The sequence below is a fragment of the Pleurodeles waltl genome, chromosome 4_1 (assembly GCF_031143425.1).
Source record: "Pleurodeles waltl isolate 20211129_DDA chromosome 4_1, aPleWal1.hap1.20221129, whole genome shotgun sequence".
Classification (NCBI taxonomy): Eukaryota; Metazoa; Chordata; class Amphibia; order Caudata; family Salamandridae; genus Pleurodeles; species Pleurodeles waltl.
Genome location: NC_090442.1, coordinates 211,788,587 through 211,807,919, shown reverse-complemented (window position 1 = coordinate 211,807,919; position 19,333 = coordinate 211,788,587). Strand labels below are relative to the sequence as shown.

At 46.5% G+C, this 19,333-nt stretch overlaps 1 protein-coding gene across 2 annotated transcripts in view; it reads right to left on the bottom strand.

Annotated features, from left to right (window-relative positions):
- FKBP4 (FKBP prolyl isomerase 4) overlaps positions 1-18,656 on the bottom strand; it is a 195,798-nt gene extending 177,142 nt beyond the window's left edge. The window contains exon 1 of one of the 2 annotated variants that reach the window (XM_069228152.1): positions 17,680-18,656. In XM_069228152.1, the coding sequence (XP_069084253.1) occupies positions 17,680-17,772 (93 nt within the window). In that variant the 5' untranslated portion in view covers positions 17,773-18,656. The remainder of the gene's footprint in view (positions 1-17,679) is intronic. The other variant, XM_069228153.1, reaches the window with a different exon arrangement.
- Positions 18,657-19,333: the final 677 nt, after the last annotated feature.

The following is a 19,333-nucleotide window of genomic DNA, read 5'->3' as shown; positions in this document are numbered from 1 at the left end:
ACCTCCTTGCTTAAATTATATAATGATGTCAAGAACCACTTCTCTTCAGGGATTGACCAAGCCACAAATGTGGTCCTTCCCAAATCCTGGTCGCACACAATCAACTTGTGCATGTTTCCGACCTACATCCCTTATCAATAGCACGGTCAAACTTTATGCAAAGCTTCAGGCGAAACCGGTTGATGGTCATTCATAAAATGATTTTATCCCTCGGTGTAGCACCAGGCACTGCATCCGCAGAGTACTCATAGCACTGTCCCGTATTGGAGCTCTTGGTTTTGAAAAGGTGTTTCATACGGTTGACTGGACCTATCTTGATGACTTGCTTAGTGGCATGGGATTCGGACCTTCCTTGCAGGCACAGGTCCAGGTTCTTTAATTGGGCACCTGGACCCAGGTTAATAGAGTACTGTCAGATGCCTTTCCGGTGAAACAGGGCATCAGGCAGTGGTGCCCACTGTCCTCCCTGTTATCCGTGCTCCCCATCAAGTTGCTGGCATTGTGGATTCATTAAGACACCCAGGAATGGACCTTTGATTGGGGCTTAGTGCTGGAATACCGCAAAGCGCTATTCGTAGACATCATTGTATTTATGTCCAATGAGAGGACACTGGGCCCAGACTTCTTCAAATCTTGGGCATTTTCTGGGAGGCATTGGGGCTTCAGGTCAACTTGGGCAAATCCCTACTAGTCCTTTTTAAGTGAGACCGCTAGTATGAGGCCTGGCAATCCCAGATTCCAGTGCACAGGGGTTACCTTTAAATACCTCGGAGTGCACAATCCCTGGGAGCCAGACTGGACATGAAGTTTGAACCTTGCTCCTGCAACAAGCAGGGCCAGGAAGAACCTTCGCAAAGGAAAAACCTTTGACTCAATACCATGGGTAGAATCGCATGTACAAGATGATGATCTTTCCAAAATTACTCTATGTCGTACTAAACTACCCTTTACACATATCACAAGCTTGGTGTGACTGTTCTGGCTCTGGGATGTAAATTTATCTGGGCCGGTGGCACTCAAAGTAGCCTTTGGAAAATGCACTCAAGTAATGTAAGATGGGGCGTCGCCATACAGGATATTATAACTGAGCTGCTGTAATGGAACTGTATGTGAGCGGGGTCCCAGTAAAGGAAAGGAAGTGACCTCGCTGAGATGGAACTGAGGTGCACTGATGGAGATGTGCTCGAGGTCCTAGTACTGGAACAGCAGTGTGTACTGAGGCGCTTTGGCAGACAGCATGTGTGGGGTTCTGGCACAGGCACAGCTGAGGGGCTTGGAGTGTGTAAACCGAGGTGGACTGATGGAGATGAGCCCAAGGTCCCAGTACTGGAAGAGCAGTGTGTACTGTCTGCGAGAGGTGCTCTGGCAGACAGCGTTTGTGGGAGGGGTTCTGGCACAACCGAGGGGCTTGGAGTGTGTTAACTGAGGTGCACTGATTTAGCTGCGCCCAAGGACTAAGCACTGATACAGCAGTGTGTACAGACTGTAATAACTGAGGTGATCTGGGAGACAGCGTGTGGAGTTCTGGCACTGGAACAGCTGAGGGCTTGGAGCATGTGAATTGAGGTGCACTGATGGAGCTGCGAGTGTGATCCCAGTATGGAGCAGAAGTGGGGTACTGTCTCTAAGGATTGCAGAGCCCTGGTGAAGGTGGGTGAGGGGCCCCAGCACTGGAACAGCAATGGGCACTGAGCAACTGGAAAAAGGTGCTTTGGCTGAGCTGCATGTGGTTAGCAGAGCTGAAAGAGCAGGGACACCATACACAGGATTCCTAGGTGAAATCAGGTTACATCTGGGCGCTGGACCTCTGGATGGCTTAGGCAGACAAACCAAATGTGACCAAGACAGCCTGATTTATAGCCTTGTTTTCACCTAAGCTCAGAAACTGAGGTGCCCTGGCAGACAATGTGTGTGGGGTTCTGGCAGGGACACAGTAGAGGGCTGTGTGAACTGAGGTGCAGTGCTGGAGCTGTGCCTGAGGTCCCAGTACTGGAGCAGCAGAGTGTACTGACTGGAAGGACTGAGATGCTCTGGCAGACAGCGTGTGCGAGGTTCCTGGCATTAGCACGGCTGAGGGCCTAGAGTGTGTGAACTGCGGTGCACTGCTGGAGCTGCGAGTAGGATCCTAATATGGAGCAGAAGTGGGCACTGTCTCTAAGGATTGCGGAGCCCCGGTAGAGCTGGGTGTCTGGCTATAAGCAATTACAAGCATTCCTCTGCCCTTGCTCTCAGCACACAGGCACTCGCACTTGGTAAAGAAACTCCAAGCCAAGGAATGGCGGGAGCCAGGCAGCCGAGAGAGAGTGAAGAGAGCCCACAAAGACCAAATGTGATCAACATAACAGCCTGATTTGTAGCCTTGTTTACAGCTGAGCTCAGAGAAAGAATGCTCTGCAAATGAAAGGGGAAAGCTTCACTGGACAGGAGCAGGAAACATAAAAAATTTAAAAAAATAAGACCTGCTACAGACCAGATAAACAGGACAAAGAGGAATTATACAGTAGTTGGTCCCTGCTCCCACATAGAAGGAAGGGCAAGGAGGCATGACTTATCACTAGCAAGCAATGATTTTTAGATTACACAAACTAACAAATGAAAAAGCTGGAAGCCCACAGAAAAAGAATACAAGAGGTTATGCGCTTACGCTTGACCTAAAAAGTGCCCTCCTTTCTACAAATAAGAAAGCTGCAACAGTGGTGCTCCCGATTATGGACAGAGATCCACTAGACACTTGTTTGTAGAGGTAATAATAGTTGCTTAATTTAGACTATAAACTTTTGAGCAAGGTGTGAGCAAACAGAGCAAAAACAGCTCTGCAACAGCTGGTCAATTATGACCAGAGCAGCTGCATTCCAGGTAGAAGCACGGTCACTATCATCCAAAGATTATGTCATGTGAGGAGTTGTACCCTAGAACGGGTGGGTAGAGGTGGGCACCATTAATATAGAGAAAAACTTTAATAATCCAGACTGGGGATATTTCTATGAAGTCCAGCGAAACATGGATCTCAGAAAAACATGTTGAAGCGAGTGGACAAACATACCCTACAGCACACCTTAAGACTGGCAACATGATATTTGATCCCTTTTGGTGCAGTGGGGAACAAGATAGGGCTGTATATTATAAAAATTACTATATGTATTGGTAAATGATCTTGTGGTGTGCCACATGAGGTGATTAGCCAAGCAGCTTTCGATACATGCAACTGATAACCCCACATGCGATCTCGCTATATGAGATGTGCTCGTGAATTGAGGGAGCAAGGGAGGTCCTTACAATTGTACTAAAGGAAATGAACAGATCTGAATTTCAAAATGCCTCGGTCCTGATCTTCAGTAGAATTCAACTGTGCTATTCCCGATCACTGAAGCGTGAACTAGAGTCACAGTTCCCGAAACAGCCCAGAGAATGGTTACAGCAGAGGTCTTCTAGTATTCAGATGTGAGACTGCGTAGGAGCTCAGACCTAAGTGTTCATAGGAGCCTTGGTAGGGCAATTACTTCTGCCAGGCAATCACTAACTGGTTTCTGGAGCAAGCTTCCCCCAGTGTTGGGTCTTGCAGTATTACCCAAGCTACATCCTATCCCGAACATTCCTATACTTTTGGTGAATAGATCGATGAAGCTCATCTGTCCTTTTTTTTCTTCCTTCAAAGACCTGGACATGTTACAGATGATTCATGATACAGGACGATATAGGGTGGCACGAAGCAAACTACACCTAACTATATGCCGAAGACTGAGCTTCTCCAGATTTAGAATCTTACTCCATAGTGGCCTAGCTGGAATATTCAGTGTCCTGGTTTGTGCCTGGTGCAGAACCAAAACTTGCCGACATGCAAGACAAGCTTATACTACTAGGAATTATTGAATTTATACTCAACATGCACAAGTCATTAAAGCCTACCTCTGTCCTCCTTAGGGTGGCAAACGTAGCTGGAATTGCCATCTAAGCAGGAGAGGAGGCAGTGTGTCTTGTGCTCCTGAATTGCCAGTATGGGAGCTGCATGGTTTCAAGCAGGTTGCGGAAAGAGTTAACAAAGCGTTATGGGCAACACAATGGCCCACATACATTTAAAAAAAAAAAAAAAAAAAATGCAGACCGTAGGGCCCTTAGGATGAAACAGGTAAACAGACTGGCAGACGGTCTGGTTCCAAAAAAAAAAAAAGCAGACTGTATTGCTTAGTTATGTAGATCGAGACTCAATTAAAGGCCTGCTTAAACTGCTGCAGTTTGACTATATACACAGCACTTAACTGACACATGCACAATTACATGCCGTGGTTCTGACAAGAGCACACTCCCAGCTCAGGTGCGAAGAGGAGAAAGCATCCTTAGTTCATGTGGTGTGTACATGTAGTGAGCTACTACATGAGTATAATGGTAGGTCATATCAAAGTAGATTCAGGTTAATCTCAAGAACTGTCAGCCTGGTTTGCTGCCCAGACTTAAAACAGCTAAATCCATACACAAGGTTGTGGACCTGGACTTGGCCTTAGCAATATCTAAGTGTTGGGAGACTGCCACAGGAACTGGACTGCTCGAGGGAGGGGTGAATTACATCAATTCACACACGGAGAGGCAAACATTTAAGTACACACAGGCTAACAGGCCAGTGGTAGTAAAGGTTTGGGATTCTACACTTGTAGCAGCCATAATACCCAAATTTGTTGAAAAGCTGCACTAGACTGAGCAGATGAGTGTTTAGAACCACCAATGTGCTTAGCACCTGTCATCTTGCCCTGTGGTTAAAGCCTTGCTGTTTACGCATCCTGAAGAATGCAGTGTCACTAAGGTTTCTTGAGTGGACAGCCATTTTCAGTCTGCCCCCCTAGGTTCCTCTGGTTAAGGTTTAATCTTCCTCCCTATTATTTTCCTCTGCTACAAGTTGGGAAACTGGCTTAAGCAGTCCTAGAAAGGGGAACGGGAGGGGGGAAACTTAACAGTCTTGATTAATAGTAACCCTTAACTCAACTGCATGATTTCACTATCACATGGAATATCAAGGGGCTTAATAACCCAACTAAATGCTATAAGGTTCAACCACTTTTTAAGCGTAAGGGCCTCTAAATACCTTTCTCACTTTTCCGATATGCTTGTCCATCACTATGGCTAAATAAGCAGATCGAAGAGTCTGACTGGGTTTGTGAAAAGTGACTTGATTCCGTAGAACAAACGGCCCGGTTTCATAGTGTTCTATGAACATAACATAGTAGTTTAAATTTGACCCTTTTACATACAGGGAGCCAGTGCAGTGTGTTCAAACCAGCAGCAGCAGAGCTATTTTGTGTGCTGTTACAGATCAGTCTAGCATCTGTATTCTGGATTGACTGTAATCAGGTAAATAGGAAGGCAGCCATTCCAAGACATAAGGCATTCCCACAATGCAGTCTACTCATAATTGAGGCCAGAGTAACTATCCTTTGCCAGTCTGCTATGAAGCAGTGAAAAAGCTTGCACAGCATCCAGAGAAGGCCAAAACATACACCGTATGTTGCTTCGATCTGGTCTTTCATAGACAGGATATCATCTAGTATAAAACCAAAGTTCTTTGTCACCATCTTTGGTATGGGCACAGAGCCAGAAGCGATGGCCACCAAGAATCATTCAAGACTTTTGCTTCCTCCACCAAAGAGCAATATTTCTCTGTTTAGCTTCAAGCATTGGGATTGCATCCAAGTTGTGACTTCAGAGAGGCAGCCAATACGACTGCCATGTGTTTCTCCCCCATGGAAATAGGAAGCTGAGTGTCATCAGCATAGGAGAGAATCTCAAAGCCCCAAGCCTTGACAATACCTGCTAATGAACACACAGATATTAAACAGGGACAGGCTGAGTGGAGATCTCAGAGGGTCCCCACATTTGGGCATACCATAGTTGGACTTTAAACGAGGCAGCTTGACCGACTGGGACCTATCCTTCAAAAAGGAAGAAGAGCTTCAAATATAGACCAATTTCATGAAGTCTCTGCAGCAAAAGTTTGTGAGACCGTGCCAAACGCTGCAGACAAACCTAATAGGATCAGGGCAGTAGCCTTGTGTGGAAACGGAAAGTTCTTAACTTGACATGAGGGCTCCATTTTGTATGCTATTTGATTTTTCTAAATGTATGGACTACATGCAGGGCTGCATTTTGCTTGTGACAGCAGTTCTGTTGGACCTTTAGACCTGCTTTACTATGAATTTGTTTGCTCACACTTAACCAATGGTTTTTACTGCTACTTCCCCTATTTTGAGATATTTTGACCCAGAGATGTTATCCGTATCTTGTTAGCTCAAGGCGCTTCATTGGAGACATTGCCTATATCAGGGCAGTTTGCAAATGTTTTCCGATAAGACGTTATCTGTATCCTGTCAGCAGAAACAGTTCCTGTTAATAATGCAATCTGCATCCTGCTGATCTAGCTAAAACCAGTTTGGGGACAATTTATACAGAGGCAGCATCCTAGCACTACTCCAGCAATTATGAGTAGTCCTATGAACACTTTCCAACACCAAGAAGTAAGAATTCCCCAGAACCATCCTGACATGGTCCATGTCCTGGTATCTTGGTGTATTTCTTCTTCTATTTTATGTAATTTATTTATTGCCAAGTGGACAGAAGAGGCATTATCCGGTATATATACACAGCAAGAAGACCCAATTATGCGCATACACCACCACGGTCAGCCAGTATTATATCCAAGGCAACCATGTGTTGAAGAGTCATCAACCTATTGGCTTGCATCTCAAGTTATGTTAGCTAATGCGCCTGCAGTTTCATTTATGACAGCTCCATCCACACAAGTGAGTCTCCTAATGTCTACTCGCCAGACCTGCTCCTACTGGGTAGAACAGGGCTAGGAAGAAATCTGTGGCTACCTCACCTGTTCTGTGGTAGCTAGGGGACGTAATATAAACAGGGGGTGTAAGAAAGGTTAAATAGAAAGCACCAGACCATTCTGGTGGGAGGCGAATATAGATTTTTTTCCCCACACACAAACACTGTGACTGATGTCGTCGCAAATTCAGGAGGGCCTATCTCATTCAAATGTATTGATGTCCTACATTTACTCTGACCAATCCACTTCTGTCCCTGGCATGAGAAACAGAGGGGGGCCTTCACACTGGTCACTTACTCTAGTTCGCAGTCCCTTCCTTATCTGTGATGTGGTGTAGGAGCTGTTATAACTTTCATCTTCCTTTTCCTTCAGTCTGTTTCCCCTCCTCCACATGTATTATTTAGTTTTAACAGGAAGTCAAGAATCCCCGGTGTTTCCTTTGTTATGGACCTTTTTAGAAGGAGTGTTGTTTCTGCCATGAACTGACTTATCCTGCATGTACCATTGAATGAAAAGGGAAGAGTACCAAATGGCATACTACTCTCAGTAGAATGGGGAAGGAACCCACAAACATAGCAATCAGATTTATTAAAAATATGCTGAACCGCCCTCATTTTAATAAAAGTATTATTCATATAATCCACCCTTTGGGCTTCCTTGTGGGGTGCTAACGTAATAGTGATGTTCGGGAGGGCAAGCAGTTGTGGGTACTATCTTCTGCGTGGGAGCATGCCATTCAAGTGCAAAAAATGCCAACAATGCAAGGGAGCATACGGAAAGTAATATAGTAAATTCAAACTCTGCCGCTTCACACTTGCGTCGTCAAATTTTCTGCATACATTGAAGTATAATAATCTGTTGAAAGACAGTGTAATTTTTAAACTGGTGTAGTATTTGTGCTATATCTTTTTCGCCTGTTCTCTTTCCCCCTCCCCCTTTCAGTGCTCTGACACGAGACCTGGGGATGGAAAGGGGAGTCACTGCCCCAGGGGTGGTGCCCAGAGCTCCTCCAGAGGGTCCCTGGGTTCTGCCATCTTGAATCCAAGGTTGGCGGGGACCTCTGGGAGCATCCAAGTAGCCAGGTGATATCAGAGCCCCCCTCCTGATAGTTGGTCAACTGGCTAGGTGACCAATCCCCCCTTTCAGGGCTATTTAGGGTCTCTCTCTTGGGTGGGTCCTCAGATTCTGCTTGTAGGATTCCAGCAGGACTCCTCTGCAACCTCTGCTTTGACTTCTAGCCACTGAAATTGCGCTGGATCCTTCAGGAACCGACAATCTGCATCCACAAAGAAGACTCTGCTTGCAACACTGTTTCCATGGCTCCTTCCAGCTTCTGCAACATTTCCCCGGCTGAGCATCCTGAGGGCAGCAAGTCTTCAGTCTGCATGAGAAGTAAGAAGGAATCTCCCTTGGGGTGAAAGTCACTCCCCTGCATCCATAGGCACAAACTGCAACAATGACAGACTGCATGTATCTCCTCTCACCTGAGCAGCGTGGATCATGCATCACAGGGGGTGGTTCGGAGTGGTCCTCTCTGCCAGCTGCCTAACTTTGGTGGAGGTAAGCCCTTGCCTTCCCATGCAGGTGCTCCCCATCCAGTCAATCTCCTGTGGGGGCTGCCTCTTCTTCTGTGGACTCTCTGCCTTGCTGAGGGTCCCCCCAAGACTCTACCCCCCCCTCCTCCCCCCACCAGGGAGGTTGAGTCCTCCTGGGCCTTGCTGCCTTGCTGGTCCCCGGCAGCTCCACTTTGTGCTTCACTGTGACTTTTGCCTATGCCAAGGCTTGTTGGTGGCTATTCCATGCCACTGACCGACTGCAATCTTCTATCCAGCGTAGGGCGTCGACTGCATCCGTTAGAACTCTTCACCTGCTCCAGGGCTGCATTCCTGACAAGTCTTCATCCTACCATCGACCAACTCCTGCAACATCTGGGTGGGTAGTAGCTCCTGCTCCCCCTGGACTCTTCTGTGACTTCTGGAGTTTGTCCCCTTCCTCCACAGGTAACCTCCTCAGGAATCCACCGGTGGTTTCTTACAATCTTGTCTGGGTGTTGCATTTTCTTCTTTTTCTTCCTTTTGGGTTGCTTGGGGAAAACACAGTAACTTCTTTCTTCCTGGTCGCTGGGGGGCACTGTGATACTTACCTTTAAGCTTTTCTAGTTCCTCCCGCTCCCCTCTACACATCCCATTTACCTAGGTGGGGGTCCTGCATTTGCATTCATTTTTTTTTTTTTTTCTTTTTTTTTTTTTAAGTCTATGGTTTGGGCTCCCCCTTGGATCATTAATGTCTTTTTGCATTTGCACTGTTTTCTATCACTTTTTATGCCTATTGCGGATTACTAGTGTGCATACCTAGTGTGTTACTTACCTCCTATTGGAGGGTTACCTCTATAGTACTATTTGGTAATTGTGTCACTAAAATAAAATACCTTTATTTTTGTAACACTGAGTGTTTTCTTTTGTGTACAAGTGCTGTCTGTCTACAGGGGTATTGCATGAGCGTTGCATGTCTCCCAGATAAGCCTTGGCTACTCATCCACAGCTACCTCTAGAGACTGCCTAAACTACACTAATAAGTGATACCTGGACCTGGTATAGGTTCTAAGTACCTTAGGTACCCACCACACACCAGGCCAGCTTCCTACAGTACCCAAGTTTAAACTTGGCACAGCACTCTCACAAGGCTGTTTTACTGTGGTCACTCAACAAGGCAAGTGAAGATTTATGGGAAGCCTGCTTTCCGCTCCCATTGCCCCAAACACTTGGATGTTTATTTTATATAGAACAAGTTGAGGCATGAGCAGGCTAAAGGGAACGTTTTCATTTTTGGTTACATCTCACGAGCTAAGTTTATAAATTAGTACTGGAGGTGAAATGATGGATTCAGGTAGTGGGCACATACTGCAGTGTACCTGCTAGGAGACGAAAGCCAGGCAGTGCCCTGGCTCCCACGTGACCAGCAGACAGCCTACTCAGCGCAGACTGTGGTGTATTTCCTCCACCTGGTGGATTCTGTAGAAATTGTGCAAACTGACAGAGCAGAAATTTCACAGTTAGTCCTAAGGAAGCAATCCGTCCAATTTACTGTTTGTATGTAATATGTAATATAAGCATGTCTCATGCCCCCTCACTGTGTGACCTCCTTCTGTAATACAGCTTAAAATGGCTTTATAGCTAGGACTGTGCTATCTGAATAACACATATTGAGTGCTTTTATAAGGTAGGCAATAGTTTCCATAACAAGCGGGCCCAGTCACTCCCACCACTGGGGACCGCACGCAGGCACACTCGGCGAAAGATCCTATCAAGAGAAAACGTCACCAAGATCACAGCCCGGTTTACATCCTTGTTTGCGGGGAAGTGAAGCTAAGCTGAGAGCAAGAAGGCTCTGCAAATAAAAACTGAAGCGTCGCTGAACACAAGCAGGAAACAAAGGGTAAAAAAAAAAGTCCACTAAAGAAGGGATAGACAGAAAAAAAGGGTATTTATACAGTAGTTGGTCCCTGCCCCCAAACAGAAAAAGGAAGGATAGAGAGGCATGACTAACCACTGTAGGAGGCTGGCCTGGCTTATAGTGAGTACCTTGTGGTACTTACACCTTGTGCCAGGTCCAGATATCCCTTATTCGTAGATTAGAGGTGTTCTAGCAGCTTAGGCTGATAGAGGTAGCTAGAGCAGCTTAGGCTGAACCAGGAGACATGCAAAGCTCCTACTATACCACTTAGCACTATATCATAAGAAAGCACAATACTCAGTTACTAAAAATAAAGGTACTTTATTTTAGTGACAATATGCCAAAAGTATCTCAGAGGATATACTCCCTTAGGAGGTAAGTAATAAACACAAAATATACACACAAACCAAAATCAGTTAAGTAAACAGTTAGAAAAGTAGTGCAAACACTGTAGGACACAATAGAATGCAATAGGAGACAATAGGCTTGGAGGCTACACAAACCATATACTCCAAAAGTGGAATGCAAACCACAAATGGACCCCAGGCCTAGTGTAGTGTGTAGAGGGTCTCTGGGAGTGTAAGAAAACACTAAGGGTGTTCAAGATACCCCACCCCAAGCCCCTGAAAAGTAGGAGTGAAGTAACCCTACTGCCCCAGAAAGACAGTAAAGTCGAGATAGGGGATTCTGCAAAGACAACAACTGACTGCAAAGCACTGAAGATGGATTCCTGGACCGGAGGACCTGCAAAGGAAGAGGACCAAGTCCAAGAGTCATGCAAGTGTCCAGGGGGGGCAGGAGTCCACTAAACCCCGGACAAAGGTGCAAAAGGGCTGCCTCCGGGTGGAAGAAGGCAAAGATTCTGCAACAGAACGTGCAAGGAACTTCTCCTTTCGTCAGAAGATGTCCCACGGCGTGCTGGAGGATGCAGAGTTGTTTCCACGCAAAAAGACCGCAAACAAGCCTGGATAGCTGCAAGAGTCGCAATTGAGGATTTTGGTTGCTGCCAGTGCCCAGGAAGGACCAGGAGGCCGCCCCTTAGAGGAGAAGGGGATCCCACAAAGTCTGAGTCCAACTCAGCAAGTTGGGCAATGCAGGACGGAGTGCTGGGGACCTGGACTATGCTGTGCATGAAGGAAGTCTTGCAAAAGTGCATAGAAGCCCTAGCAGCTTCACGCAGTACAGAGGATTACTGTCTGGCGTGGGGAGGCAAGGACTTCCCTCCACCAGCTTTGGAAAGAAGGGCCACTGGACTGTCGGGGACACTTTGATCCAGCTCCTGTGTTCCAAGGACCACTCTTGTCAAGATGAGAGGGGACCCAGAGGACTGGTGATGCAGAAGTTTGGTGCCTGTGTTGGCAGGGGCAAGATTCCGTTGACTCACAGGAGATTTCTTCTTGGCTTCCAGTGCAGGGTGAAGCCAGTCAGCCCTTAGAGCATGCACCACCAGGAAACAGTCGAGAAAGCCGGCAGGATGAGGCGCTACTATGTTGCTGGTAGTCTTCTAGCTAGTTTGTTGAGGTTTTGTTGAGAAGTGCAGAGGAACTCGCATTCGTTATCTGGTGAGATACCCACAGGAGAGACCCTAAATAGCCCTCAGAGTAGGATTGGCTACAGAGAAAGGTAAGCACCTATCAGGAGGGGTCGCTGACATCACCTACTGGCACTGGCCACTCAGAGGTGTTGATTGTGCCCTCACACCTCTGAATCCAAGATGGCAGAGGTCTGGGACACACTTGAGGAGCTCTGGGCACCTCTTGGGAGGTGCTAGTTAGGGGAGTGGTCACTCCTATTTCCTTTGTCCAGTTTCCCGCCAGAGCAGGGCTGGGGGGGTGAAATCTCTGAACCGGTGTAGACTGGCTTATGCAAGGAGGGCACCATCTGTACCCTTCAAAGCATTTCCAGAGGCCAGGAGAGGGTACTCCTCTCAGGCCCTTCACACCTCTTTCCAAAGGGAGAGGGTGTAACACCCTCTCTCAGAGGAAACCCTTTGTTCTGCCTTCCTGGGACTGGGCTGCCTAGACCCGGGGGGGGGGGGGGGGGGGGGGGGCAGAAACCTGCCGGAGGGTTGGCAGCAGCGGTAGCTGCAGAGAAAACCCCAGAGAGTAAGTTTGGCAGTACCCAGGCTCTATGCTGGAGCCCCGGGGATGCATGGAATTGTCCCCCCAATACCAGAATGGTATTGGGGAGACAATTTCATGATCCTAGACATGTTACATGGCCATGTTCGGAGTTACCATGGTGACGCTACATTTTGATATTGACCTATATGTAGTGCACGCGTGTAATGGTGTCCGCGCACTGACAAAGTCCGGGGAAATTGCCCTGAACAATGTGGGGTCCCCTTGGCTAGTGCCAGGGTGCCCTCACACTAAGTAACTTGGCACCTAACCTTCACTAAGTGAGGGTTAGACATATAGGTGACTTATAAGTTACTTAAATGCAGTGTAAAATGGCTGCGAAATAACGTGGACGTTATTTCACTAAGGCTGCAGTGGCAATCCTGTGTAAGAATTGTCTGAGCTGCCTATGGGTGGCAAAAGAAATGCTGCAGCCCATAGGGATTTCCTGGAACCCAATACCCTGGGTACCATATACTAAGGAAGTATAAGGGTGTTCCAGTGTGCCAATCAGAATTGGTGAAATTAGTCTCTAGCCTGCAGTGACAATTTTAAAAGCAGAGAGAGCATAAACACTGAGGTTCTGGTTAGCAGAGCCTTAGTGATACAGTTAGGCATCACACAGGGAACACATATAGGCCACAAACGAATGAGCACTGGGGTCCTGGCTAACAGGATCCCAGTGACACATATCAAAAACATACTGACAACATGGGGTTTTCACTATGAGCACCGGGCCCTGGCTAGCAGGTTTCCAGTGAGACAATAAAAACACCCTGACATATACTCAGAAACAGGCCAAAAGTGGGGGTAACAAGGATAGAAAGAGGCTACCTTCCTACAACCACTAGCAAAAAAGGATTTTTAAATGACACAAACAAGAGCAAATGAAATGACTAAGCCCGCTATAGAGGAGGCCCCAATGACATGGCCCTACACTGCTGTAGTGGTTTTGGACAAGGAGAAGGTGTTTGATACACTGGTATGGAGCTACCTCTCTGAAGTGCTTCATAAATTTAGGTTTCAATCATGCACCATGTGTTGTGAAATTACTCTATACAGACCCTGTGGCTAGGATTAGGTTGGGAAAGTTTATTTCTACTATTGGTAGGATGGGTGGAGGAACCAGACAGGAATGCCTCACAACCCCTTCTGTTTGTGCTTATCACAGAACCACCAGCAATATGGCTGTGACATGAAGCGAAGGCATGGTGAATCCTTCTCCCGGGCAGAATACATACCACATCGCCTTAAACGGCAGGTGTCAACCTAATTCATTATTCCCCCCCCCCCTTTAAAAAAAAAAAATATATCATATTTTTAAAAAAAACATGGGGTCCAATCAGCTGAGAGGGCAATACATTTTTGTGCCTGGGTAGCAATTTATCTCCAAGCAAGACTTAGTGAAGGACAACCTCAAAACATTTAGCTCCCTCAGAAATCAGGTGACCTTTGCAAGGACGCTCCTTCTTTCAACTATAGGGCAAAAAGCTGCATTTTAAAACGTGACTCTGCACAGATGACTATTATTATGTGAATATTCCAATCTGCCTCAACTGGAACGTTCTTTTAAACTGAAAAGTAGACATCCTTTTAGCGGATTTTAATAGTGCAATGGTTTACTGTCTAGTGCTCACCAGAGAAATAAGGTTACTTGCATGCTCTCATATGTTGTAAACACATGAATCTATATGAATTACTACACTCATACATTAAAAGGTTATCAAAATTAGTTTGATACAGGATGTGCACCACCATTAAATATGGAAAAGCTTATAATCTAAAACTCAATAAAAGCCCATTTAATAAAAAAAAAAAAAAAAACACACACAGATATGATTGATATATTAGATATTAGACATCATGCAATGGTTTGGGGCCTAGTAAGGTTCTGCTTTTTCCACACTTCCACATATACTAAATAAATGTAGGAGCTGGAAGCAGGCAGGTAATAAGGTGTCCAAGTTGGAATACACTTCCAGCGTGTGCCTACCCACAAACTGACATTTAAAAAAGATTCATCAACTCCTCTGCAGTCTCTTCATGCAGTGGAAAAGATTGGAAATGTAGTCCTGGCAAGAATAACATGTCTTTCAATGTGGGGGAAAACGGGTTATAGGCAAAGGGAATTTGCAACAGCGGAGCAGACTATATTCACACGAGTACAAATATATACACACCACAGTTTTTTCTTTGTTTATTTTATGTTTTACACGTGGGGAGCGACCCCTTAGCCAAGGGTTGCTCCCCTGGTGAGGCAAATAGTTTTTAGGCCATTTCTGCCCCCCTTGGGGGCAGATCGGCCCATCATAATTGGGCTTCTCTGCCCCGGGGAGAGGGGAGGGACAGAAACCACTAGACACCAGGGATTTTTTTTTTTTTTCCTCAATTCCACGCAAGAGGAGCGACTCCTTAGGCAAGGATCACTCCCCTTTTAAAAAGGGGGTGGGGGGGTTTATTTTAGGCCATTTCTGCTCCCCTTGGGGGCATACCGGCCTATTTCTATTAGGCCGATATGCCCCAGGGGAGGACAGAAACCACTTAGGCACCATGGATTAGTGTGTATGTTTTGTTTGGGGGGGCACCTTGGGCAAGAGTCGCTCCCCATGGGGGCACATTACTGTTGGCCATTGGCCTATTTTTGGAAGGCTCATCTGCCGAGGTGGGGTGGCAGAAGAAAGCCCATGAGAGACTAGAGAAGATTTTTTTTTTTTCCCAAAAAAAATAAGAGGGTGGGGGTAGGCCATACAAAGTTGTTCTGCCCACCAGTGGGGAGATGGGGCAATTATCCCGGATTCACACCACGGGGGGGGTTTAGGAAGCCTACTAGGTTCCCCTTTAGTTTCGACAAGTTTTTCGCTCTTCCCTATCACAGACACTTGGTTCACCTACACAAGTGAGGTATCTTTTTTAACCGGGTAGGAAAATGTGTCCCGGTGCGGTGATCCCACACCGAAATGTGGGAAATGTTTGATTTTTTCGCTCAATTTGAGGTTTGCCGAGGATTCTGGTAAGAAAACATTGGGGGATCCACACAAGTCACACCTCCATGGACTCCCTAGGGTGTCTAGTTTTCAGAAACGTCTGGGTTTGGTAGGTTTCCCTGCATGGCTGCTGAGCCCAGGGCAAAAAATGCAGACCCCCCCCCGCAAAAACAGGTAGTTTTGTATTTGATAATTTTGATGGTTCCAGGTAAGTGTTTTGGGACATTTCGTTTCTTAGGCACTAGGCCTACCCACACAAGAGAGGTACAATTTTTAATTGGGAGACTTGGGGGAACGCTGGGTGGAAGAAAATGTGTGGCTCCTCTCAGATTCCAGAACTTCCTGTCACCAAAATGCAAGGAAAACTTGTTTTTTTGGCCAAAATTTGAGGTGTGCAAAGGATTCTGCGTAACACAACCTGGTGAGAGCCACACAAGTCACACCATCTTGGATTCCCCTAGGTCTCTAGTTTTAAAAAATGCACAGGTTTGGTAGGTTTACATAGGTGCCGGCTGAGATAGAGATCAAAATCCACAGCTAGGCACTTTCTAAAAAACATGTCAGTTTTCAATGTAAAAATTTCATTTTTCTGATTCAAGTCTGCCTGTTCCTAAAAGTTAGTGATTTTTAGCACTGTAAACAATTTGTTGAGGCCATTTTCAGGGAAAAACCACAAGCCTTCTTCTGCAGCCCTTCTTCCCAATTTTTTTTTTTTTTTTAAAGCAAAATGTCACTGTATTTTGGTTAATTTATTGGTCTCCTTCAGGGGAACCCCAAACTCTGGGCACCTCTAGAATCCCTAGGATGTTGGAGGAAAAAAAAAAGGGAAGGACGCAAATTTGGCGTGGGTAGCTTATATGTACAAAGAGCTATGAGGGCTCAGACGCGAACTGCTCCAAATAGCCCAAAAAAAAAGGCCTGGCAGCGAAGGGGTTAAATGGCTCTCATTGAATTCAATAGAAAATAAACCTAAGTGGGCACTCGGGCACTTGCAGGGCGAGTTCCAGGAAGCCTACCTGGACTGAAGGTTCTGCGGGCCCTAGACTAAGAGTCAACAGTCAGTTTCTTATTACCTTGCCCAGGGAGTCAAGGTGCAGATGTGCTTTCGCTATCCTTGGTGCAGACGTGGCTGCTGGTGTGTTTGCACAACTTGGCAAACTGGTACTTGGGGTGGACAAAATTGTCTAACATTGCCAGATCAAACATTTTACAAATTGGTGTCCCAGAAAAATGGTATTTAAAGATGCCCAATTGCAGGGCAAAAACGTTCTGCAGGCCGCGTTCATTTTATAGAGTCATAGTTTTAGGAAATGCTCAAAAGATCGTGATATCAGACTGGACGGAATTACATCAAAGCAACCGCGAACGTTACATCATAGATAATGGAGTCGGAAACAATTGTCTTTAGAGATAATTGTTTTTAATACTATAAACCTTTAACGACAGAAACAATTATGTAAAAAAGAGGGGTCGACTTATAGCATAAAAGGCTTGAGAAAGTAAATTGCAACATAATTTATTAGTCCGCAAACCTGGACAAACCACTTTTTTTTTTAAGGCTTGTGATACTAATTTATAATATTTTCTGGAAGACGTCTTTCGGCAGCCATTAAACTTTCAATGATAATTTCCAGGGTGACAAGATACTGCTCACCACCTCCCCCAAATCCCCATATATACAGGCTTCTGGCAAAGTCGCAGTGATTTTTTTTTTTTTTTTTTTTTTTAAACGGGCACAACTACATTATATAATAATTAGGGTAATTTCATCATATCACATTAAATAGAAACTACAAAATACTCGCAATAAACATTACCAATTACCTGTCGGCTGCCGATGCCTACGTCATTGTTTCATCCCTGCCATGTACTGATTCTTCGATACATAAAACTGTGCAACTCAAGCCATAAGACAATAATATTTAGTAAGCATGAAAGCTTACAATAAGTGAAATTGCTGAGTTCTTCCTAAATGTCTTTATTGTATACCCCAATAATTAAAAAAATGGATGAGCGTAGAGGCCAGGCGTGCAAGGGCAGCTGCTGTCAGACATGAGGAGCAAAGTGTCGGGTTAAGGGAAAGGAGTAGGCACTGTCAAGTGTGAGCGTGGCGGTATCTGGATACAGGACCCCTGTCAGGCGAACAGACCCCTGTCAGGCTAAGAGTCGTGCATGGGAATCGGCAGAAACTGCGGTGGGCTCACTGACATTTGTATACGCAGCACCCTCCCCAAACAAGAATCTTTACGCAGCTCTCTGCGGCGCATTCAACCCCCTACGCTCCCCCACACTGGCACCTCACCTTCAGTATACCCTCGTCTTGCTTGGGAGTGATGTCCACCCCCTCCACGGTGAAGGGCTGCTGGGCCTCAGCCTTCATCTCCTCGGCGGTCATGGTGCGAAAGACCGTGATAGGAGATTAGTCCACCCAGTCCCCTGCGCTCGCGCTGCACGGGGTGGGAAGAGCCGAGCTACAGCGTCGCACGCGCTTCCGGACTCCCCGGTCTACTTCCGGGTAACACGCCCACAGCCTACGGCAACCGCCCCTCAAAGTACAGTATGAGAGGACTAGATGGGCACGCGGTGGCCGGGCACCCAGTCCGGTCGGGATAGGTCGTTGGCGGACGGGAGGTAGAGGCACTCAGCGAAGCTAGAGCAGTTTATCGTAGACGGTTGCGAGGCGGCGCTCTTTGAAAGTTCTCGGTCGGGTCGGAAAATATTCAGGGCGAAATGTTCTGGATCGGTTCACTCAGCTGCTTTTCCCGTTTCAACACGCCTCAACCAAAATATTAATAATAAAAAAAAGCTTTTCAGAGCGGAAGGTTGCGAAGCGGCGTCAAAAAGAGGGAGACCGGCCAATAATGAAATGCTGGCGCACAGAGCGCTTCATAAAAGCCGAACGCTGGGGTGACGCAGGCACTCTCGGAGCAACCGTTCTCGTTGGGTCCTCAACATCAAACACGTCGACCCGTCCACAACCGAGCTACCTCCACATCTGCGTTTCTCTTTCTGCAGCTTTTGCTCTTCCACTCCTCGGTGGAGGAAGGAGGCGGGTCACGGAAGTTTCCAGACATTTCCAGCGAGGGCGGGGCGAGCCTTGTGGGTCTAGAACCCTGCAGGGAGGTAGACGCAGCGAGTGGGGCTTCGTCCCTGCTGTGCACGTGTATGCGGTAAACACAGCCTAGTGCGCAGTGACCCGTGTACGTTGCGCACTATGCTGTCTAAATAAAATAGCTGCGCAGCACGCGGTATCTATGCAGCCCATCTGAATGTTCTGACGCATCGTTTTCGTGTAGTTATACGTTTGGCAGCAATCTAGTGCACTAACATCCTCCGAAAACAAACAAGCATTGGCAACGCCAATTAGTCTGTCTAAGGACTGGTGACTTTGGTAGTGTTATGTAGCCATGTTGCACGGCATGGCTAAAACTGCTTTAAAAAAAAGCAAATGTTGCACCACAGCGCTAATGCATTTTTTTTTTTTTAAATTAAAAATAAGCGTGTTAGAGAGTTTTTTTGGGTACATTTTTAGCCTTGTGCTTACTAGAGGCAGTGCTGAGGGAGAACGGGAGATAAGGACACGGGGAGCACATGGACAGTGGTATGGGGGCAAACTAATGGAGTACCGAGGACCGGTGGCAAGCACAGGGACAGTGTTGGGGGCAGGGGCAACCACACGTACAGTGGAGGTTGGGCTGGGGACCAACAGAAAATGAAGGGTGAGTGCGAGCAGCTGGGGCAAGCATACTGACGACAGAGGAAGATGTGCGTCAGGGACTGGGGAGGAATACATGAGAAGTAAAGTAAAAACACTGATGTAGATTGCTTAAAAAGAAAGAAAATACCCCCTCCAAATGAGCCGTAGAATGACACAAGTAGTGTGGCCGTGCTCCAGGGGAGGGACAAACCTATAAAGAGGAAGAAAGTTGGGGGCGTGGCCACGCAAGATGGCCAAC